The following is a 24,668-nucleotide window of genomic DNA, read 5'->3' on the forward strand; positions in this document are numbered from 1 at the left end:
GCAGATCCTTGGCTCCAATTTTTTTTTTTTTAAAGATTTTATTGGGGAATGGGAACAGGACTTTATTGGGGAACAATGTGTACTTCCAGGACTTTTTCCAAGTCAAGTTGTTGTCCTTTCAATCTTAGTTGCAGGGGGCGCAGCCCACGATCCCTTGTGGGAGGGAGTCGAACCGGCAACCTTGTGGTCAAGAGTACACGCTCCAACCAACTGAGCCATCCGGGAGCTCAGTGGCAGCTCAGCTCAAGGTGCCGTGTTCAATCTTAGTTGCAGGGGACAGAGCCCACCATCCCTTGCGGGACTCCAGGAGTTGAACCGGCAACCTTGTGGTTGAAAGCCCACTGGCCCATGTGGGAATCGAACTGGCAACCTTCGGTGTTAGGAGCATGGAGCTCCGACCACCTGAGCCACCGGGCCGGCCCCCTTGGCTCCAATTTTAATCTCTAGGCCATACTGTCTCAGCTTCCATCAGGGCAAAAGCCCAGGTACAGGGAGAAAAGGCTAGCGTTCGTACACACTTACTGGGCCTTAGTTTTTTTTTGTTTTATTTTTTTGTTTTTTTTTTATAGTTTTATTTTATTTTGTTTTTACATCCCTCACACCGTGAACCCCCCTCCCCCCATCCACCACCACCCCGACCTCACACCGAGCCATCACATTCTACACATAAAATTATAGTTGGCATTCATTAATGTCCAGCCTCTGGTGTACAATGCCATGACCAGGCATCCACAGCATCCCTGAGGTGGTCTCCCAAACAGGACACATGTCCATCGGACACCCAACAAAATCCCCAAACACTATTGAATAAGTTCCCCAAAGTAATTCTCAAAAAACCCTGAGGCCATCCTGTGGTCACCAGCCGCCCCCCAATCCTTTCACCCTTCCCCCCATCCCCAACCCTGGGCCTTAGTTTTAGTGTAGATGCCAGCCTCCTCACTTGTCCAGGTACAGTCCTGGAGGGCTCACAACTCAAGGGAAACAAGACTCTTGTTGGCTGATTGCTCGAGCCAGCTTAGTCCTCGGGCTACATGTGGCCCCAGTGGACAAGAAGTGCCCCAGGAATGATCTTGGTGACTGACTCTGCATCTACCTTTTCTGCCTCTTCAGGCTTCAGCTGGCCTCTTCCGCTCATGTGGTCTCTGAGAGGCTTGCTTCCTCTTCCGGTCTCTCCTGATCTGTTTGTTCCCGCCTGGTTCTGATGCCCAGTTAGGACTCCTTGTCTCCAGCATGTGATTGCTTTGACTTCATGCACATTGTGGCCTCACTTAGCACTACAGAGTCTTGTCTCCATGTAGTTTGGCATCTCTCTTGATTTGGCGTCTCTGGCTTCCCTGGGAATGCTCAGCCTGAACCTGCTTACCCGATGTTGCCTCCCAACCTTGCTCGTGATGTTTTCTCTTCAGGATGAGGGCCCTTTGCTCCCATTCTTTACCTGGATAATGCCTACTCTTCCTTCAAGATTTAGGTCAGGTTCTACCCACTCTCTCAATGCTGGTTATAGCCCCTCCTCTGAGCTTTTATCATTCCTGTACATTCTTCTAGAATGGTTTTCACCTCATTCTGTGTTCCCTTGTTGGTTTAGTTCCATATAACCCTCTGTTGAGCCTGGGAGCTTGAGCAGAGAACTGATTCATCTTGGAGCCCTCAATGCCTGGTAAAAGCCGGGCATATCAAAGACACGCAAGTCCTCCCGCGGTTGGCAGGTCCCTGGGCCACTAGTACTAGTTCCCATCTGTTAAAGGGTTCACTGGGGTGTATGCTGCCCACAGAGACATTGGAGTGGGAAGAAGATGTAGGGATCTTGAAACTCGTAGTCTGTGGCTTCTCATCCAAAAAACTATTGTGTGTCTTTGAACAAGTCACTTCTCTGGGATGCAATGTCCTTTATTTATGACATGCAGGGTTTCCCCAAGCACTTCCCAGCCCCAATACTCTGTGACGATAACTGTCTGATTAGCTTTTGACTGTAGTCCGCCATGGAGCCAAGCAGTAAGTTCTAAGTATTAAAAATATGACCCAGTATCACCATTTCCTAAGGATGGAGATTTAGTTATTTGCACAATTTGGTTGTGCCTCTGGTGGGGGCTGTGGCCGAGTTGATTTAATGGAATCATAAATGTGTCCATAAATCCTTTTCCCTTCCCACATAAAACTCAATGGATCCTAATTCTCAAGACTTGTAACTCTTCATTGAATTTTATTGTCTTCTCTCCAGTTTAGTCAACAAGAAACATTTCAACAACTTTCAACTCTTAATTAGCAAAAGCAAGAAAAAGGACATATCCCTTTGGGGATGAGACAAAATAATGTTTTTATGGCTAACAGTTTTCCCTTATAATAAAGTCTGGTCTTGAAAACACCCTAACAAAGCAGGTTCTTATAACTCAATTATAATTACATAATTATATGTAATAATCTGCATGCAAATATACAGTAGTCCTCCTTATACACAAGGGATATGTTCCAAGACCCCAAGTAGAAGCCTGAAACTGCAGATAGTACCGGTCCCTACATGTACTATGTTTTTTTCCTATGTATATATACCTGTGGTAAAGTTTATAAATTAGGCACAATAAGAGATTAACAACAATAGCTAATAATTAGAATAAGTTTAACACCATACTGTAATAAAAGTTATGTGAACATGGTCTCTCTCTGTCAATATCTTATTGTACTAATCTCAGCCTTTTCACTTAAAGGAAGCACCTTATGGCTTCTCTTTGGTATGTCTGAATTGCCAGCATCACTCCTCTTGAGCTTTGGGGCCATTATTAGGTGAAATAAGGGTTACTTGAAAGCAAGCATTGCGATACTGAGACAGTAGATCTGATAACAGAGAAGGCTGCTAAGTGACTACGGGCGGGTAGCGGGGATATGCTGGACAAAGGGGTGATTCACGTGCTGGATGAGACAGAGCAGGATGGCACGAGATCTCATCATAGTACACGATTTAAAACTTATGAATTATTTATTTCTGGAATTTTCCATTTAATATTTTCAGATCCCAGTTGACCGTGGGTAATTGAAACCACAGAAAGCGAAACCATGGACGGAGGGGAATACCTACTGCATATGTTTTAATGTGTATGTATACATATGTGTATATATCCGTGTGTGTGTATACATATACATATATTTACATAATCACACAGCATCAGGCCTAAGTTCTATACCCACCAGCCCGGCTGCAAAGAGGCCGTTCCTATAGTTTTCCAGTAAGCCGTGAGTACAGCTGAGGGGGATTTCCTGGCATCTGTGCAGATCCACCCTCCCACTGTGTCACCTACTTCCAGACTCCCTGAACCTCCTCCGGAAAGCACAAAATGATACGACATTGGATTTTAAATCTGTCAGTGTTGTCCCTCACTGGAGGTTCATGTCACAGTTGGCTGGTGAAGGAAGGCAGTGCTGTCATAAGGTACGATTTAGTTCTTGGTGCAACTCCTTCTTCAGTGTTTGAAAATTACCCATGAAGCTGAATGACTCTTGTTTCATATCTTGCTCCCGTGGCGTGTCCTGACAGTGATTCCTTCTTCTGGTGCCTCAGTTTCACCCCATACAAAACAGGGCTCAACAAACACTGCACCGGGAACTTTCTAAGGGCTGCCAAGAAGGCTGCTTGGTGAGTGAATGGTTGGTAAATAGAAGACATGATCTATCTGCCACCCAGAAGAAAAGCACCTCACAAACAGACCAAAAGGCTGCCCTGACTTGCCAAAGTAGCATTCTCTGTAAGCAGGAAGAGGCAGGAAGAAAGTTAACATGGGTGAATTGCCCCCGGGGTCTGTTGGTCCTCACGACAGAGGGAACTCACGAGGTGGGTATCCATGTCTTTTCAGATGAAAGCGGTCTGTGGGGGAGCGGTGGACAGAGAGAGAGGAGGGAGACAGTGCACCAGAAACCTGCTTGAGATCTAGAGCGATGGACAGCATTTTATTAATCTGGAGGAAACCAGCATGGATGTACAGTTTTTAAAGAATCGATTTCCAGTAAAATTTGTAATTCATTTGCTGAGGTTAGACCGTTGCAAAATTTAATGTTTTAACCATAGAAATAAAATTAAGAGGAAAGAAAACCACTTGGAGGCAGAAGAGAGCATGAGCCTCTCCTTTCACATGTGACATTAACTGGTTGAAATTCACACACGAGTATACACACCCACAGAGAGCTTCTGGTCACCCTTGGGGCCTTTTCTACGACCAGACTCCCCTTGGAGTAAGTTGCCAGCCCTGTGTCAGCTGCACTTCGGTGTGGCATGGCCATTTGTGAGCTATCTTCTCACTTTATAGTTTCTCCCGGTGTGGCTTCAGAATTTGTTTCTGATTGTGCAAAGCATAATGATCCCAGCTCTGCCATGCAGCCCAAAGCGAGCCTTTCTGAAGCTACAGGCCTCAGTTTCCTCATCTGCAGAATGCAGTTATTCTGAGATCCGAAACTGAGCTTCTTCAAAACCTTTTGAGAATGTCACCCGTAAGAGTGTGGTCTCTCAGCAACTGGGTGGATAGAGTGGTTTCAGCAGCGTCCCTCCTGACCTGGCCGTGTCCTCGTACATCTCCGGGGAAGAGCCGCTCAGAGCAGCATGCTGGATTTCCAGTGGTTTGTTGCAGGAGGCTCCCTTGGCTCACCAGAGCCGGTTGTGTGCATCTCTTTTCCAATTTCTGTTTGGTGACATCACATGAACTGCTTTAAATTAGCTGTGGTGAGAGTATTCCCACCCTGGAAATTGGCAAGAACCACATATCATAGGCCTCTTAAGTATTCGTGGTCCTTGGATCCAGGCTAGCTCCTTCTCTCATTTGAGTTTGTCTCTATCAAAGCTCACTTCTGTGTACTCCAGCATTTACTCCCCAGCCAACATGCCTGGTCACCGCCTTCTTCCTATTTAACTCATAGAAATGTCCTTACAGAAGAGCTGAAGCACATGAAAGGAGAACTGGCAAGGGTGGATTTGAGCCGGTGGCTGCAGCAGATTCTCTCACTGCTAGTGATAACCATCTTAGTAACACCTTTGTTCTAGCAAACCCGATCCATTGTCTTTTCTTCTATTGTTAGTCAAAGCTAAGGAGTATCTTTTACAGTTCTGTAGAGCTGTGTCACGCCCCACTATCTTTGCCTCACAAATTAGCGGAATTACTGATGGCCCGCCCTGCGCACGCCTGCAGTGTTCTCCCATAGCCTCTCTAGCAGTGCAAACCCCCCCCAACCCCCCCACCCCCGCCTGCGTTCAGTAAGGCTTCTCTAGTTGTTCTGACGTATATTCATCTGCCTGTCCATTAGCTCCACCCTATTAGCCCTTGTCTAAACACTACCTGTTATTTCTCCTCCCCACCCAAGCCCATCACTAATCGTCACAGTCGTGTCATGGGCTACACTGAACACCACCTGGGAAGGCATGATGGGGGTCCCTGGCTCCGCAAGGACATGGCTCCTTTAAACTGCCAGGCGCAGCTTCTTGGAAAGGTTTGGGAAGCCAAGACTAGCCCACCAAAAGGGCCGTTCTTGACTCCAAAGATGGAAGACTTACCTCTGGTGTTACCCCATCCCATGCTCGTCTTCTCAAGTTTCGGTCATGGCTTTGCTCTTACTCCTTCAGTTTTCCACTCAGATTCCTGCCTGTCCCAGGAGGGAGTTTCTGACTTAATTTCTCACAAAGTTATTGTTCTGGCCCTTGAACTACACTCACACCCTCCCTTGGCCTTGATCTTCTCAATTTCAGTGTCTGGCCTCCCTCATGGAAGGGTCAGCAATTTTTTTTTTATTTTAAATAAGGGCCAGTTAGTAAATATATTAGGCTTTGTGGTCTACATGGTCTCTGTCACAACTATTCAACTCTGCCATTGTAGTGGGAAAGCAGCTATAAAACAATGTGTAAACAAATTGGAGTTTCAATAAAATTTTATTTGCAAAAACAGGCTTTGGGCTGGTTGTAGCCCGTGGGCCATAGTTTGCTGGCCTCGCCCACGTCAAATATCTGTTAATATCCACTCCTGATGCCCATTCGTGTAACTGATGGTCAGCCTGAATATGTGATGTTTATTAGTGTAGCCCATGCAAGAGATCATGTTTGGGATATGTCCGGCTGAGAACCTTGAGGGTCCAGAGGACATTACGTGTCCTGTTTGCTCTACCGACAAGAAGACTGATTCAAAACTAGGCAGAAGCACTTGTATTCTGAGGGCCAGTATGATGGAGCAGCATTTCCAGATTTCAGCCATCTGTGTACTGCTTTCATGTTTTCTGCGCTATCTCTACTATCTGCACTGTTAACTTCTTATTCTCTTTTTAAAAATGATCCCCCTTTAAAAACCTTAACCTAATACTTTAAAAAGAAACTTTATATCATTCATATAAATGGAAGACCCGTACCATTTGCAATAAATAGAAAGTAACCAGAAAAAAAATATATACTGAAAACAAAGTGTTGCTATTACAATCTAGCTACTCTGGCTAGTTGGAAGGTTTTAAGCCAACACTTTATTTTTCTTAAAGAGGGAGGAGTATGAGTGTTGCAGAGGTGTTGACAACTGTCCAGCCCCAAACTGAGACTTTTTACTTGATGTGAAAAGAAATATTAGAAAATACACGAAATGTGATGCACTGTTTTTTGCTGCGTTTGCTCACTTGCAGTGGCGATGACATGAAACTCTTTGTCTCACGTGCCACCTAAAAACACTGCCAGAATGAAAGGACTGGCGATTTAGGCACGAGACGGACCTCTGTTCAAATTCTCGGCTTCACCTTTGATTCCCCAACTGCGAAGTCGAAACAGTTAAAGCTTAACCCACCTTCACTCATGCAGCAAAGCTGGAGTCAGGCGTCGAGTGTCAGGGCCGGCTGGATGCAGTGGAGTTGGTGTTGGTAAAGCACCCAACACAATGGCTGTCCCTTGCTTGGACACTGTCGTCCTTGGAACCCCTGCGAATTCAGAACGTCTCTTACAATTGTTATCTGTGAAATCTGTGTCCTTGGTCCCGTTGCATCACAGCTGAGAGACTTTGGCCAAGTTATTTAAATTCCCCTGTGGCCCCATTGACCAGTGTGAGAATGAACTGAGATGACATGTGTGACATGCGTGGTCATGGTAAAGCCCGCCCTGCTTTTATCGTCGGCAGTATCTTGGTGTCCTGTATTCCTCGCCTCCTGCACTGAGTTCCCGGAAGGCAGAGACTGGAGGGGGTGGGCTTCTGTCCACATCACCCGTTTGCATTTGCCGCTGTGAGCAACTGTCAGTGCAGGGAATGGAAAGCGTCATTCCGGTTTGTTCTCACTTCCATGCTCTCTGCCTCCCAAGACCAGAGTTTTTGGCCTTAAAGACTCTAATGAATCTTGGTGGTCCCTGCTGGTATGGTAGGCTGGCCGTCCCCGTTGGTGCAGTCCTGGGATGAAAATGGGTCTCCTCATCCTCTGCTGACTCCAGGGGCTGCTTGGGTTCACGTGGGTCACCTCCCGCAGTTGCATTCTGCACCATTTGCCCTTTAGCTGGTTAATTCTGTGCCGTTTCAAAGCACACTCTCCTCCTTCTGTGATCCTGGCGATTCAGTCTTTCCCTTAGAACTTGTGTTTGTTATAGATGTTTTTACAAGTTCTTAGCCATAGGGTTCTTTTCTTCTCGCCTTTACAAACCATTTTTCTTGGCTCACAGATTAAAGTCTATCTGTCTATGTCATTGAGCGGAGATTTCTAAAACTCTGAGTCCTATTCTCAGAATAAGCCACTCAACAGCACAGAAATTCTTCCTTTGAAGGTTTTTTTTTGCCTGGACAACTTAGTTCTTGTACACATTTCTGTGAGAGGAAAAGGCCTCTGTTCTGTCCTTGAGGGAAGACAGTGGCAGGACTGGAGAATTCTCAACGCTGAGGCAGGTTGTAGAAAGAGGCCATCTGGCCCCAGAGAACTGAAGTAGCCTGCTGCACTCACATGTCCGTGTGGGGGCCCCAGGCTGGCAGTTCTGGTGCCTATTCTGACTTCCTGCCCATGACCTCCCAGTAGGCTGGGAGGAAAATATCAAACGCTCAGGGACTGAGCTTTTTCTCAGGTCTGTGGCCACAAAGGGCTACAAGGAGCCTGGTCAGAGACAGAGTGGTCCCTTTTCATTCAGATGACCTGGCCTGACCAAAATGGGTTGAATGGAAAGGCCCAGTTACATGGGCTTAAAGGGCAGCCACACCTGTAACTGTTTACTTGTGTATAATCATCCCTGGAGTGTGCAAAGTGTTGGATGGTGTGATGAACAAACCACAAGGGGGCAGAGTCTGGCTCGGCAGCAGAGATGTAAACAGAGGGCTGTGATCTAATGCAACAAACAAGGCATTTGCTTGGTGGACCCTGCCAAGCTGGTCTGCCTCGCCTCATTTAATACGGAGTTTTGACCCTGGCACCTGATGTTAACCAGACATGGCCTGGAAGTAGAGCGTGCCCCCCTGGCCCTATTCTGACCATCACAGATGGGATTGCCCACCCTGTGCACCCTCAGGGCCCTGAGTGAACACTTCCCTTAACCAGACCAGGGAGCTTGAGACAGCCAAGGGCATTATTCTCCCTGGCACCTCTCCTCTCAAATTTCCCCAAAGGAAAGTGGGGGTGAATCATTTATGAGAAGAGGTGGGTGACATGGTGGCCATCCCAGCAGTCCTGGCATATAAGGAAGCATTCAAGGGAGCCATGTCCCAGACAGCTGTGCTCTTTGCTGTAAGCAGAGGCATAGGAGAGGCCTCCAAGTTTTGTTTCTGTTAAATACAGAAAGGGGAAGAAGAAGGAAAAGAGGCATATTGTTTCAACACAGCAGAGCCGTGAGATTGTACTACAGAACAAAGGCAAATTAGTTAAATCGGATAGATGCTGCAGAAGATACCAGTACAAGATTCCAAAAATATGTTGGGCAGTGGAATCATTATTGCAGTGAGTAAATAGGGCATTACTTTTGATGAAGGCATTATTCATGTGGATTTAAAAAACAAAAGTTCACAATGGGATTTATAATGTGATTTATGATGTAATACAGAATTGTACACCTGAAATTATGTAATTTCATTAACAATTGTCACCCCAATAAATAAATTTAAAAAACAAAAACAAAAACAAAAGTTGTCGGGTATTTGTTTAAAAACATCAGTCACATCATTCAGTCATACCATCCACTAACCTAAGACACTCTTAATATTTTAAATAGATCTATCTGTTGCACTTGAGGTATTGTAGATACCTGCTGGGAACTACCATCATAATGGTAGTTGGCAAAGTGCTTTTATTTTAAGATAAATAAGCAGTTAATTTATTATTTAAGTGTACCTGACAGTCCTGGGAAAAGGGAAGGTGAGGAATTATCAGTAGACTGCTCCAGTGGTGGGGTGCACACAACCACAGGAGAGGGCAGAATTTTCAGAGCCACAAGCCTCTCTTTTCTAAGGAAGGAAGTCAATTAGAAGAAAACAGCTTCTGGAAAGAAAGGTAATGCTCAAGGCTGTTTATGTGTTGCCCAGTGTTCCCCCGGTGTTCGCTGACCCTGTGTGGGGCTTTGTGATTCATCTCTGGGTCTCGTGAAAGCTTTATCACCTTCATGGTCCAACTCAAGAAACAGGAGGCCTTTCCTAACCTTGCTCCTGCCGGCCTCTTCAGCCTGCTCTCTTGACCTTCCCTAGAAGCATTCTCTGCTCCTCTCCCACCAAATGTGCTGGCCACCATGTCTTTGTGCACCTTATTCCCTTGATTTGGAAGGCCTTTCTGGACCTCCTACACTCTGAACCCTTACCTGTGTTCACCTGGCCCACTCTGCCTCCTACTGTCAGGACAGCTGAGGCATCACCTCCCCTGAGGGCCTGCCAGGTTCTCCTCCTGTCTGTCTGGCCACCCTGCTCCTCTCCAGCATGGCGCAGGCCTGTCCCCTGCAGGGTGCACTGGCTGCTTACTTGGCTATGTGAGACTGTGCGCTCCTCATGGCAGGGAACAGGCTTTGCACCTCTCTGGTGTCCGACAGGATAAATGCTCTGTAAGGGTTTGTCAAATAAATGAAAGAAGTTGATCAAAGAGGAGTCACCTGCCAGAATACAGGGAAGGATTCTGTGGAGTTTCCCAGGGTGGATGAGGTGGGGAAGGTTCTTTAACATATGAGAAATGATCACCCTCATTCATAATTAAAATGCAAATAAGATAGTATTTTTTACCTATGAATAGGCAAACACCCAAATTTGATAACTGTTTTCAGACGTGGGGAAGCAACTTTGCATTTGTATGCTGACATTACAGATACACAGCCCTCTGACCCAGGGACTCCACTTCTAAGAGCTTATCTTCCAAGATACACATGTGCGATATTAGATAGACAGATAAATAGATAGACAGGCATTCATTAGAGCATTTTTGGTATTTTTGAAATAGCAAAAGATGAGAAATATCATATATCCATTAGTAGGGAACCCGTTAATTATGGTACATTCATAAAATTGAATATTATACAGCTGTCAAAAAGGATAATGCGGCACTATGTATATGGATATGAAACAATCTCCAAGTGAAAAAAGCATATACAGAGCATTAACATTTGTATTTGGGGGGAGGGGAGAATATTTCCATGCATGCTTTTGTATAGAATACTCTGGAATGATAAAAAGTGGTATCAAGAATTGGAGGGCTGAAGGACAGGAGTAGACAGGTGAATTTTTCTACTATTTTCTATTTTGGTAGCGTTTGAACTTTGTGCAAAAAATATGTAGTACTTATTTCTAAAAAATTAATTTGTTTTAAAGAAACCAGCTGAATGATAAGTGTCCAGATTTGCGGAGATAACGCAGAATCACTATACAAACATCACTAGGAAGAATTCCATGTACCTATAAACACTTTTCATCCTAATCTCTCCCCATGCCCCCTCATCTCCTGCCTCTGAAGTCTTTCCTACTCACCTGTTCACCTAGACCGTTGGAGTTAGAAAGGACCTTGGACAATTATCTCGTGGTATTTCCATTAAATCAAGCTGAACACTGCTACTTTTCCAATAAATGTGCAATGCCTTAAGTTTCTCTCATCTGCTGCTAAAGTGTCTTTACTTTAAAAATATGAATGTGGGCTTTACAGAGTTATTTCGAGTTGCAATAACAAGTAGAGTGTCACTACAATACTAATTAACTAACTATGAATTCTGAGCCAGAGCTCTAATTCTGTGTAGTGGAAACATAAGCTTTGATCCAGTGGTTTATGACCTCAGTGGAATTCCTTGGAAGCAATTCCTAGTCTCCTCATTCACCGTCCCACGCCAAGACCTATTATATATATACCTATAGGAAGTGGACAAGGCCCTACTTAACTGGGCCATACTCTCCATTCCCAGTGCATTTCATGAAATAACAGTATACCTTAAAATCCAGGCACCAGAGATTGTACAAGAATAACCCTGGCTGTAGTGAAACTGTAAACATAAAGCTTTCTGCAATAAGGTAGAAAAGGAAAAGGGAGGAAATGGGATAAATTGTCGCTGTCAGGGTGGGTTGTGACAGGTACTAAGTCACAAAACCACTATTTTTGGATTGTAAGCCATCCAATTATAAAACACTATGGATTTTGTCATCTAACTTATTTATTGGGTGGTTAAAAAGTGTGACCCAAAGAAAATGCAAGATTTGTTGAGATGATTTTTCTTTAATTCAGTTTCTATTTGTAGCCTAAGGTTGCTGCTCCTTACCTTCTCTCCGTGACAGTTTTGTTTTGCTGCCAAAATAAAGTGAATCTGAGATTTGGAAAGAATCTTGTCTAGCTGCCTGTCATTTTGTCTCAACTGCCTCATCTATCTGACAGCTTGTCTGAGGGACCGCTGGGACTCAAACCCTGGTCTCCAGGTCCAAGCCCAGCATGCCTCCCGCTCTGCTGCTCTGTTGTGCTGAAACGATGGTAGCCTCTGGTGACAATGAAATTTTTGATTAGGGGTGAGGAGAATTAACGAGTTAGAAAATCCAGGGAATACATTTAAATTTATATTTTTTTCTTAAATCATTGTTCCCTAAGAAAGTAAGGCCTTTTGCTTTGCTTATAGACGTTAGCAAATAAAAGTGTTTGCATTTCCATAAATATCTATGCTTGAATACTACCAATTTTGTATTTCCCACCAAAAAAACAAAAGTCCTCTGACTGAATTAAGCACAATAATGAAGACGCTCTTACATAAAGAAGTGTCGTCCATCGGTTTGCCGATCGTACTTCTCAGCTTCTGAAATTAGCGTGGAACGGGTCTTCAGCCTGACTCCACGGATGGTTCTGTGTAACTTCAGTAGCTTCTCTCCTAGTTCAGTGCTGTCTCTGTGCAGTGCCTTCTAATTGGTTATCTGGTTGTGACCTACTAGGTGAAGTGCAATTCATTCACATTTCGTAGGAAAACCAGGTACCAGCTTTCCTGGCACATCAGGACCAAAGCTGAGAAGGAGAGGTACAAGAGAAGTTTGAGGGTATTGTGCTTCTATCAAAATAACACCAATGCCCACATTTGCAGTTTACGGAGTACTTTCTCATACTTCCCTGAGGTTTGGTGAGGGACAAATGAGAGGAGACGGCAGAAACTTACCACAGTACCGAGGAGACTGGGATTCTGTAAACAGCTAATGGGAGGCCCCCTGCTAAACTCTCTTCCCTCCCGTAGTTATGCCGTTGAGGACCTGGCTCCACACAAAGAAGGGAGCTGCATCCTGGAAGTAGTCGGCAGCCCTGGGCTACGTCTAGGGAAAAGAGGAGAGATAGGAAAAGAAATCTGAAGCTGTGGTCGCAGGACTTACTGTGGATGCCTCCTGAGCCATAGATGGTTCACCTTTATTCAAGTCAGGTTTCCACTCCTGTATGCAACTTCCCATGGATGGGTCCTGCGGGGCCCGCCCAGCTAATGGTGCTGGCTGGAGAGGAAGTGATGAAAAGGCAGAAACCAGCGGAGACAGGTGCTCTGTTTACTGTCTTTGTAAGACAGGGAACCGGGAAGAGAATGTGAATCAACAGCTGGAAGGAATTCCTTGTTTAAGCACCAGAGACATTAGCCCTGTCGTGTACATGCATTCATTCATCAAACTTACTGGGCGACTGCTGTGCACTCGTCACCAGGTGAGAAGCTGTGGATGTGCAGGGATAGAATGTGCCCCGTGCAGGAAAGATAGTGCAGGAATGTCACATTTCTATGAGCACGACTGGACACATTTCTCTGTGTAAGTCTAGTCTCCCAAAATTAGCGATAAATCAAATTTGTATATTTGGAGTTATCTCCTTACTAATTTGCCTCTTTTCAGAATTGATGTAAAGGGATCTTAAGATGAATCCTCATTAAGATGATGAATCCTTTTTAAAATAAGAATAATTTATATGCCATCTTTCCCTAGCTCATCCATCCATCTTCAAAATTGGTTCTTTTCAAGGTTTTAAAAAGTGGATTTCGTTGTATTCAAATCATGTAACATTAAGAGCTTATGATTTTCTTTTTTCATCAGCACCTTATGAGATATCAAAGATGTTCATTGATTTGTTTTCCTTTGTATCCTGTGAAGTGCTTTTATTTTTTTATGGGTGTTACGTGAGAAGTTATTTTTCTGATTCCAAATTTTGAAAAATAACTTTCCTTGTGATCTTTTTTACTTTCTCCAGAGCACCCCTTCGTGTAGCAGAGGAAAATCAGGGGGTTAAGTGCCAAGGGGCAAACCCTGGGTGACAAGGAAAGCTTTACCAGCACCCCTTTGTGGCACTGCAGGTATCCCACTGCTGTTAAACCCAGAAATACCTGCCCCAACTTGAACTTCCCATGGTGCTTGAAGCAAGGACTTGGGTGTTGCTATTTGCTAGCTGCAATTACATGATAAGGAAATTGTGCAGAAATAAGTGTTAAAAGATATTTGGTTCACTTCTAGCTAAAACCTAAAAATACAAGCAAGGAAACAGCAGTGATAGCCTTTTTCCTTGAAGATTTCATTGGCTCAAGGAACCAACTCTACAGAACGTTGTATTGTTTCATTGAAATTAAGTAGAGAGTGCCAAGGGTTGCTGAGGTCTATATTGTTTATTTCCTCCCTAGAATGTAAGCAGCACTAGGACATTTTTGTTTTGTTCACTACTATACCCCGGAACCTAAAACCAAGTACTTAACATATAATAGATGTTTAGTGAACATTTGTTAAGTGAATTTGGGAAAGTTTTTCGTTTAATCTCAGAAATCATTCTATTCTCTAAAATCAGATAAAATGCCCAGTATTTAACCTCCCGTCAGAAATTTGGGTGTGGGTAGTTGGGGGTGTTCACACCACCCCAGTCAGCACGTATTTGAGATGTTTCTGTTGTGTGAGATGGTGAAGGCCGTTTGATTCAGCATGGTATGGGGAGGGAGTTCTCTTATGAGGAAGGAGTACGTGATTTGGCTGACCCTCTCCGGCCTATCTCTGCCGACGGTATTTGGTGCTACATTAGGGCTATATTAATTTTTCTTGATCATCATCACGACTATAATGAATCAGGTCAAAGTCTTTTATAACCGCTGGGAATAGTTCTCTCTTTTCAGAAGTAAAATGCTGTTGGTTTATCACTCATTCCCAGACATTGAGGACTCAAAGCTTTTCTGGCTTGAATTTTTAATCGTGAAACTATTTCTTCAGTTTGCCAAAACATGCTGTTGTACTTCTTGTCTTCAGGAAAACAACAACAACAACAAAAATACCACCTCCACATGAGTCACAACATCTGATCACAGGAAGTGTATGCGGTGGCTACTCTGTCAGGAAATGTCTTCTACATTTTCCAGTCAGCAGCCTATTGTATTGCGCTGATGAGCATAAACTGGAGTGAAAGAAATTGGCTTGGTTGGAGACCAGTCAGTGTCTTCAATAAGCACGTATTTTTCTTATAGTTGGAAGATGGAATATGGGCTGGAGTGGGCCAGGAAAAAGAAGCCAGCTGTCAGCAGCACAGTCTTCTGGTGAATTTGCTGATTGCTGGGCACCTGCTGTGTTCTAGATGCTACTTGGGCTGAGGACAGAAAAAAAATGAAAAAGACACAGGGAGGTAGGAAGGAAGGGAAGGAGGGAGGGGGAAGGAGGAAATCAGGGAACAGATTCGAGTGCTGTTTGGAGAACTAAAGCAGACAATTATTTGAAAACGAAGAGATGCTGAAGGCAGTCGTTGGTGACGAAACGCATGGCTCCCTTTGCCTTTACAAAGATGATTTTGTATTTATCATGTGCCACACAAGGCAAACATTTATATACTCAGATTATAACCTGTATAGCATCATGTTTGTATGTTTATCTGGGCTCAAATTATGACGTGTAAATATTTGTTTTTACCCTGGTTAGTCTTAATCACAGATAATGAGTTGAAGTCCTTATAAGGGTCATTAATCACTTCTCTAGAAACACAGTTTGATTTTGTTAGCTGAAATCGTCACAGCAGAATACAAGCATTAAAGACAATGCTTTCAGTTCTCATTTGATTTAGATCTTGAAAAGATGGAAGTCGGCATGCAGATTTTTGACTTGCAGAGGCTCAGCTTTATCTCTCACTTGTCTGGATCCAAATGCATGTTTGTGCTCAGGCACACATGAATGTCCTCACCTTCTGAGGACTTTGTCTAACTGCCTGGGATTCACTCCACCCTTCTTCTTTCAGCAATCCACATTTTGGGGAGGATTCTCAAACTTTATCTTGCCCCATGAGGTTCAGCACAGCCCTGGTTGGGGCCGGTGATAAAAATAGCAAAGACTTTATTAGGCTTGCAGCTCCCGGCTATGGGCCAGGAGAGCCTGACTGCCAGCGAGGAGTCCCCTGACCCTGTGAAGGAGTTTACTAGTTAATACTTTTGTTACCCTCTCTAAAAAGCATTCATAGTTAAGTAAATTGTTTTAAGGAGCAAGGAGTGAGCTACTATGGTGAAATCTGCAAAATAACCTTTCCTGGAGGAGATGATTTTGGTAAGAGAGTCTGCCATGAGGTTGACACTAAGACGAAAAAGCTAGAAATTTATCCCTAAGACCCCTTTTCCTAGGATTTGCTTGAGGGGGCACATCTTGTCCAAAGTTGATTGAACCGAAGTATGTAAATGAGATAAATTTTCTTATTGATGCATTGACGGTTCCAGACATTTTAAGAGCAGAGATTTAAACTTATAGACCACAAGTCAAAAATAACACTCCCTAGCTGTGAGACTCAGACAACTTATCAACTCCTCAGTTTACCTATCTGAAAAATGGGGATAACAATGTCTACTTCATAGGGGAGTGCTAAGGCTTAGGTGAGATGCTGAGCATCCATAACTGTAAGTAATAGTGGTGGTTTGGGGAAAGTTCCTGCTTAAAACACTGTGACGAGTGGTTTTAGGTGTATCTCTGAAACTTGATTAGACTTCATCAAATAAAATAACTGGGAGGATGGGGAAGAGATAGTGTTCAGTGAAGCCCATGGAGAAGTTCTGGTAAAACTAAAGTTAAAACTGTATTTCTTTCTCTGTATTGTCACAAAATGAATTAAGGAGGGGGGTGGTGGATAGGAAAGATGGTATTATCTGTAGGGAATTGTACACAATCTTTGATAAGAGCGGTCGCAATTTTCTTAAGTCAGGGCTTTTTGTTTTTGTTTTATTTGAATTTCCTAAAGAAGTCTTTGACAAAGAAAAATATTAAGGCTTTCCTCTGAATAATTAGATGTTCAATCTTCCTTCATTTGAAGTACTTCTATTTACCATTATTATAGTAAAAGGAGCCCCTTTGCTAAAAATTGAGTATGAATTAAAGAAGACAAGATTTTAGATATTGACTTCCTTTTTCAAGAGCTAAAATACTAACTCTCTGAGAAATCTGGTTATCTGCTTCACTAGACCAGTGTATGGTGGTTTCAATCTACAGTCAAGCATAATGATTCCCTTTAACAGGCAATGATTTTAACCTTCATCTTATACCCCTTTCAAAAGACGTGTAGAATCCTGCAGCTGGAACTAAACTTAATGGTCATTTGATGCAAATTCTACTCACTACCCCAACCCAGTAGAGAAATTCCTCCACCATCTTGCCCAGGAATAGCAGCCTGACCTGTCTTTTCACAAGTAGCTAATCATCATCTAATTATCCCACTGGCTTTTCTCTTTGTCCTTCTACTTCTTTCAGTAAAAGTTAAGAACCCCTGATGTTTTTCTCAGAAGGGAAATCTAGCATTGTTTTAGCAACCTCTTACAAAGTCAAGGCCTTTTTAAGAGCCAGTAGACTCTTTGAGAACGGACAGGAGGTAAATGAGGTATAAAGTCTCCTCAGACTATTGCTTACCACGTTCACGGATTTATGTGCCATTCAAGCAGTGGACTTTCAAGAGATCCTGTCCCTGAATGTTCATGAAGCATGAGTGTGTTAGAGAGGCTTGGGGTTTATTGTTTTGTGGACATGAGTTTATGGAGCAAAGGAGGTTACTGGGTTCGTAACTGCAATTCTCCTGGCTCAAAACCCTTTACAGCGGGTCACCACAGTATCTGTTGTCATCCTTTTACGATTTGGCCCATAACACTGCTAATAGTCACAAGAACTTTACTTGGATCATGTGTTTTTTCCCTCCCAAAAAACCCAAAACCTCTTTTTGTTCATTTTTCAACAGTTTTTATATTGAAAACATTTCATTTTCTAACAATTGCTATGCTACATTTGTTTAGATTCCATAGAAGCAGAGGCAGGCAGTTGTTCTTAATAATTTTGTAACAAAGTGACTAAACAATTTGTTTTATTGACTTGTAGTCGTGTGTGTGTGTGTGTGTGTGTGTGTGTGTGTGTGTGTGTGTGTGTGAGAGAGAGAGAGAGAGAGAGAGAGAGAGAGAGAGAGAGAGACAGAGAGACAGAGAGAGAGAGAGAGAGAGAGAGAGAGAGAGAGAGAGAGAGACAGAGAGAGAGAGAACTCTAACAGGCAGTTGGATAGAGGATTGGATTTGGCTCTCACCAGTTACTCATTTGCTCCCAGAGGAGCCTTCGGTCCTAGTTCAATATAGTACAGGATGTCGCTTGCACAGAATGTTCAGAAATTTTAAGGGGAACTTTCAGAACTAATGAGGAATGGGTAACAGATAAAGTGCCTCAAACACGTACTAATGAGGGCGTGGGGTGCAGTGGAATCTGTAGCACTAGAAGAGGGGGTATGGCTGAGAGCTCTGGTGGTTTCAGTCTCTGCTCCGCCACAGTCCTTGGAGTTGGTTAGCACACCTGCCTCTCTTACAGGTAATGCACAATCCGTGGTGCTGTAATTTCCTTCCAAGAGGAGGACCATGTGTCTGTCATCTGATGGAGTTCAGAATTGCTGTAGAAATGAAGGGGACCTAGTTGAATAGAATCTCTCATTAAACCCCAACACTCTCTCGTGGGACTCTCTTGCTTCTCTTGCAGTTGACCTGGGGATCCTACAAGCCTTAGCTGGTTCCATTTTCAAATGGAACCTGAGATTCTATGAGCTGGGTCCCCACGATTTATGGTAACTTTGTTCTCTATTCAGGTCCTCAGCATGGTCAAGGTGTGGATTAGAGTTCCCAAGGTGGCTGATCAGACTTGTGACTAATTGACCATATGCCTGAAAATTATGGCATTATCTTCCCCACATGCAAGCAGGCATTTAACTTATTTTTAAGTACAGGTGAAATGGTTCTTCAGAATCACAGAGATTTCTCAACAAATAAGTATGATTTTATTTCCCCAGCTGATTGCCTAGTTATTTTAAGCAACAAATTCTACCACAAAGCAATTTCAGCAAGGCCCTTGAAATGCCTAACAGTGGACATCTAGTGTATCTGAAATTCACTCAGTTGGAACCTCCTGTTTCCTCTGGGCATTGGTAGTACACGATATCATTCCTAAAAACTACCCTGAGGCACATACACTGTGTTGAAGAGCCTGGGAAACCATCAACTAAATTAGAGTTAGGTGAGCTAGGGTTAAGTATGTTTTCTTTTGTAGTTCTATAAAATTTGGTGGTCTGCATGTGTATACCCCCGTCACCAGTTAACCAGAATATAGAATCAGCCAGTGTAGCCAATCCCCCTGCCAAGCCAGATGACTGTAGGACTACACATTTGACCCCTGAACAGTGTGGGGGTGAGGGGCACCAAACCCCACACAGTCAAATCTGCATGTGACTTTGTCGCCTCAAAATTGAACTCTAGTTGTCCCTCGTTATGTGTAGGGGATTGGTTCAGAGACCCCACGGATACCGAAATCCACGGATGCTCAAGTCCCCGTGTAAAATGGCGTAGAACAATGCATACAGTTGGCTCTCTGCATCACGGATTCCCAACTATGGATTGAAAATACTAGTTTTTGATCCGTAGTTAGTTGAATCCACGGATGTGAAACCTGGGGATGTGGAGGGCCAACTGCATGTTTATTGAAAAAAAAATTGCGTGTAAGTAGACCCGTGCCGTTCAAACCCGTGTTATTCAAGGGTTAACTGTATTGCCCTTTCCCTGGTAGAATGGGGCCTGAGCTTGCCCTTTCCCACCCCCCTTCACCTCCCCACCCCACAAAAAACCCACTTTGCTTACTTGTATATGAGAATAAGAAATTGTGAGTTCCTTAATCTCAAAGCCACGGGGAAAGAGCCTGTGTCTACATTACAGGGCACCCTCTACTTGACTGTAGGTCTTATTTTGCTTTCAGTTAAAATGGAAAAAAAAAAAAAAATCAAAACCACGCTCCTTGCTGCCCTCTACTCTTGTTTTTAAAGAATGCTGAGAGTGTTGAAAGCTCAGACCGGGCACATATATAAACTACAGGTATAACAAACTGTTTTTGGTGAAGGAGTAGACACACAAAGTTTGAGCAGTTTGGTGGGGCAAAAGTGTTTAACGATAAAGAGATGGAGAGGGGGGGCAGTAACAGGGTTGTGAAAAGGAGTTTGGACATGGTGATAGTCATTCAAAAAAGGCAGGAGTAACCAGTCATATTTGTGTTTTAGAAAGTCACTGGCAGCCAAGTGTAGGATGGATGGAGAGGAGGGAAACGCAAAATGGAAGACAGACCAGCTGGGAGACTGCTGTAATAGTTCTGTGGCAGTAGGGGTGAGAAATGTCGTTTATGTATATTTAGAGAAGCTTGAGTTTCTTTTTAAAATAAAGGAACTGTGAGATTATTCTTTTTAAAAAGGAACAATAATTATTTTCTTATACTCAATCATGTCCTAAGTTATTTTGTAAGTTTGACTTTTTTTAAAAAAAAGCAGGGCACACTTTTATGGATTTCAAAGGGAGAAAGATCCACATTTGTTGTTTGAGACTGAGCCAAACACTGGGTTTTTTTCCTAAAGGAAATAGGGAAAAGAACTCCGGTTTCGTCTCCTCGTGACTACTTGGCAAAGGAGAAATAGACAGTTTGCCTTCCTGGGTGGTGTCAGGGGAATCGGCGTCTACATCATAAATTGACAACAGCCAGCAATGGCAGTGCTTTCCCCAAGCTGCCATTGCATTCCACATTCTCCTTTTCTACTGTATGCACTTGATCTTGTGCTGCACAGGACACTGTAAACAAGGAGCCTGTCCTTGAGGAAATCAAAGAAGGGCAGTGTCAGCAGATAAATAACTATAACAGAGTGAGCTACAGAGTTCAGAAGAAGCAGTTCTGCTTGGAGACATCGTGGAAGTGTCTGTAGGTGTGAGCTGGGATTTGAAGCGCACACAGAAGTCTCCCAAGGGAGAAGGGGACAGGCGTGCTGGGTCGGGTACCCTGACAAGAAGTCATGGCATGCAGGTGATGCTGTGGGACTTAGCAGATGGATTCCAGAGATCCCATCACTCCTGAGCCTAAAAGAGAATCTCTCAGCATCTTCTCCCAAATGACCTGATTGAACTCCAGTTTAATTGGTTGTACTGTAGTGATCTCAATTTCCCTTTTATTTAGTTCATGGTTCTTTTTCTTCCTTTCTGTCTGCTCTAAGATTAGAGATACTGCAGATGAGCTTTTGAGAGATGATTTCTCCTAGACTCCTGCTTAATAAACATTCCATTTACTGAACTGACTGCCTAATGTGCAGTTTCTACATGAGATATTTCAGGGAGACATTAATGTTTTAGTCCCATTAATTAGGATTTGGGATAATCTGGACTGTGAACAAAGGATTTGCTAAATAAGTTAATATTCTGTCAAATAATATTTCAAGAAGACCTAACCTAATTATGGAAAAGATGAGGTGTTTGGGTTTTGTTCTCACTTTTTTCTTACTTAGCAGGTTCCAGTATACTTTTAAAAAATAAGTCTTGTATATGTTTGTTAAAAGCAGTCCTGGTAGGAGTTTTCCATTGTGAATTTTTAAAAGCAAATAAGACATAAGTGCATTCTCATTTTTTTAGAAAGCAAGTAAGACAGAAGTAGCTAAAATAAAAAGTACATGCCCATTTTACCAACGAGATCTACTTGTAGCTAGTTGCCTTTTTCTGTGCACTTACAGGTATACACAAATTTAATAACATGTATTAGGTTGGTGCAAAAGTAATTGCTGTTTAGAAGGTTAAAAATAATTGCAAAAACCACAATTATTTTTGCAGCAACCTAATAGTTTTGTTTTGTACACTTAAAAGACAAGATCAACTTAATCTTTAATTAGCTCTCCTTGTAATAGCGTGCTTGGAAGAGGTCCCTGTGACAGTGCAAATACGTCTACTTTGTTCTTTTTGACAACTGTATAATGGTCCATATTATGGCTATACTCTGAATTACTTTCTCCCTCTTGGTGGATAGATTTTTTGCAATCATTGATTGTTTTTTTACAAGCAGTGCTACAGTAGCAGTCTTTGTTCAAATCTCTTTGTGTTCATGCAGGAGTTTCTTCCAATAGGATTTCTACAAGTAAATTCTTGGTTAGCAGTTGGGGTCAATGTTTATACTTGGAGACAACAAAAGTATTTTTCTTGGGAAATATTCAATTGTTTTTTTTACAAATTCTGATTTTTTCCCCCCCTGTGAATAGTTAGGCTTGTGACATCTTCCGTGGAGCATTCCATGGAGCGACTGTATGGGGTGTTGTCAGCAGTTTTACTATGGACTCTTGCCAAAAGCAGTGCCAGAATAGAGCCTTCATAGCGTAAAGGTAGAAATTAGTTCTTGGTTCTTTTTCTTCTGTCCTGTCCTGATAGAAGATTAGAAGTTCTACAGACTGGCTTGTATAGTCATTTAAGGAGCCCTAGTAAAGCAATAATGTCACCTCGTTTTTGAGAAATCAGACAAAACAGTTAGTGTATAGGATCTGTGCAAGGGCGCCCCTTTCATTCAGTCAAGATCTGAGAAAACTGGAGCCCCCATGCACTTTGTTGTCTGTTTCCCCGTTTCCTCCATCTGTGTACCTCTCTCTCTCTCCTTTTCTCTCTCTTCAGGAACCGTAACATCTCTTTCTGGGACTGTTGCCCAGTTTAAAGCATGAAGAAACAGGTGGTCTGTACAGCCACTATTTGGTACCTCTGACACCAGCAGGAAAGAAAAAGTAGTGGGGGTACCCTGTGGTCATCACATCCTTTCCCTTACAACCCCCAGAATGGATATTTATGGGATTTCAGTGTCAAGCCCTTCTATTAAAATGACCTCTGTCGTATTTAAATGCTGATTTGTGTTTTCTTTCCAGCATCTAACATATTCTCAAAAGATGCAAAACTTATCCTCATAGTTCTATCCTTTTCCATCTAATTTTAGTGCTTAAATAAAAATAAACCATCTAAATAACTCAGTTATTAGACTGGCATGATGTCCTGGAAAAACAAACAAACAAACAAACAAAAATCCTCTGAACAAAAAGGCAGAAGGCCCAGATGTTCATCAATAGTGATGGGTTAAATACACTTTGATACATCCAGATAGCATAAAATAGAACGAGTATACGCTACCAACATAGGAAGATTTTCAAGACGATACTGTTAGGGGAAAAAAAGATGCAGCAAGTGTGTAGAATATGCAAATACTTATGAAAGAAAAGGGGGAAAATAAGAATTTTTATTTGTATTTGCTATTAAAATATTTGCATGAAGAAACTGAAGGACACAAAAGCAACAAGTAAAAATGTTTTTTTTTCTGTAAAAGATGAGGAAGGGGGTGAGTGGGGTAAGACTTTTCATAGTATACCTTTCTATAGTTATTCTAATTTTTGAATTATGACTATATTACTTATTCAGAAATAAAATTTTTTTTTAAAGATTTGCACTGTTAGATAAGAGGTAAACTAAACTTGATCTTGTTTAGCCCATTATGTATGTGATTTCACCCATCATGTTTGAGCCTAGGTAACTTTTTAGGTAGGGTCAGTTACAGGGCGATATTTTGAGGAGGAAGGTGATAATTCTATAATTAGAACCTGTATGGCAATTTAAATTCTAACTACTTTGGTAGGAAATTGAATTTAAACATTTAAACTGTTTCTTTAGCTTGTATGGACTTCTTGGATTTGTTTTTTATTTTTTTGCCAAAATGATTGAAAATCTTAAAACATGATGGTCATGGGAATCTCTTGCTACTTTCTAATGCCTCGGTGAACACAGTGAGAAAATGGACTCAAATTATGATCTTAGCCTGTTTTTGTTATTTGATTAAGTCTGTGTCCTAGAGAAAGTGTGAATGTCTGTACTTTTATTTTTACAGGAGCAGGAAAATTCAGATTCGAAACATCCCCCCTCATCTGCAGTGGGAGGTAAGCCAGGGTCACTTTTGTATTTACTGTCTTCCTGCTGTCTTTCCTCATCTTACTTTTTAATGGGTTAGTAAGATATTTTCTCTCTTAGTTCCCTTTCACACTTAGGAATTAGAGGTCCTCAGACTTGCCCACAAATCCTCTGGGTTCTCTGTCTTCCTTTTTCAGTACTGTGATGTGTGTCATGTGTTTGGGGTCATATCTGTCCCTTTCTTCTTGTAGGATGTGTATTTTGATCTCTCATGTTCTGTCTTCTCAAGCACCAAGCACCAGCGAACTAAAACAAAATGTATACCTGCTTTGTGATTTTTATTTCATGATTTTCTAAGATTTTAACCTTCCCAAATTACGATTTTGAAAAACAATAAAATCCGTGGACAAGCAATAAAAATAGAAGGTTCTTTGTTCACTTGAGCAGTTTTTTCATTTATTTTGAATTAATTGCCATGAGTAACAGTTAAGATATATGTTCTGGGTTGTAAAACTTCTTATAAAATTGCTACCTTAAAATAAAATAAGATAAAATTTGAGGAGCGGCCTTATTGCATTGTTTAAAAACAAACTGCCTGCTGTTTTATTCCCCAACCCAAATGAAATCAAAATAGTCATAAAAGACAGAGAATATTCTAATATGCTCATTACTTTAAAAAATGTTTTATTATGGAAACTGTCAAGCATGCACATCCCCTTGCTTTGTAAAAGAAAGGAGATTCCTCGAGGAAAACTGAAGGAAGAATGGTTAAATCTTCCAAGAAAGAGAAGTGAGTCTTGTACTTTATTCTGCTTCTCATTTCAAGAGTGGGTTCTAACCATTGTGATAAATGTGATTAACAGTTACTAAGACTCTGAAATTCTGCTGTGCCACAAATTACTTGGGAGCCAATAAACAAAGGAAAGTCCCACATATTTATTCAGTTCTAACTCTTTTTATGGAAGACCTGAAATATCAATTTAATTAGATTATTCCGATAACAATCCTTGTTTTGCTTTAATTTATTTGCTGGGGATATTATCCCTGTACCATTTTTTGGAATACGATC

General features: G+C 42.3%; 1 protein-coding gene across 1 annotated transcript in view; it reads left to right on the plus strand.

Moving 5' to 3' along the window:
* Positions 1 to 24,668, plus strand: part of IGF2BP2 (insulin like growth factor 2 mRNA binding protein 2) — a 143,224-nt gene that overhangs the window by 80,331 nt on the left and 38,225 nt on the right. The window contains exon 3 of the mRNA XM_081070874.1: positions 23,580 to 23,628. Coding sequence (XP_080927000.1) covers positions 23,580 to 23,628 — 49 coding nt within the window. The remainder of the gene's footprint in view (positions 1 to 23,579; positions 23,629 to 24,668) is intronic.

This window comes from Rhinolophus hipposideros (genome assembly GCF_964194185.1).
Source record: "Rhinolophus hipposideros genome assembly, chromosome: 2".
In the NCBI taxonomy this organism is placed as follows: Eukaryota; Metazoa; Chordata; class Mammalia; order Chiroptera; family Rhinolophidae; genus Rhinolophus; species Rhinolophus hipposideros.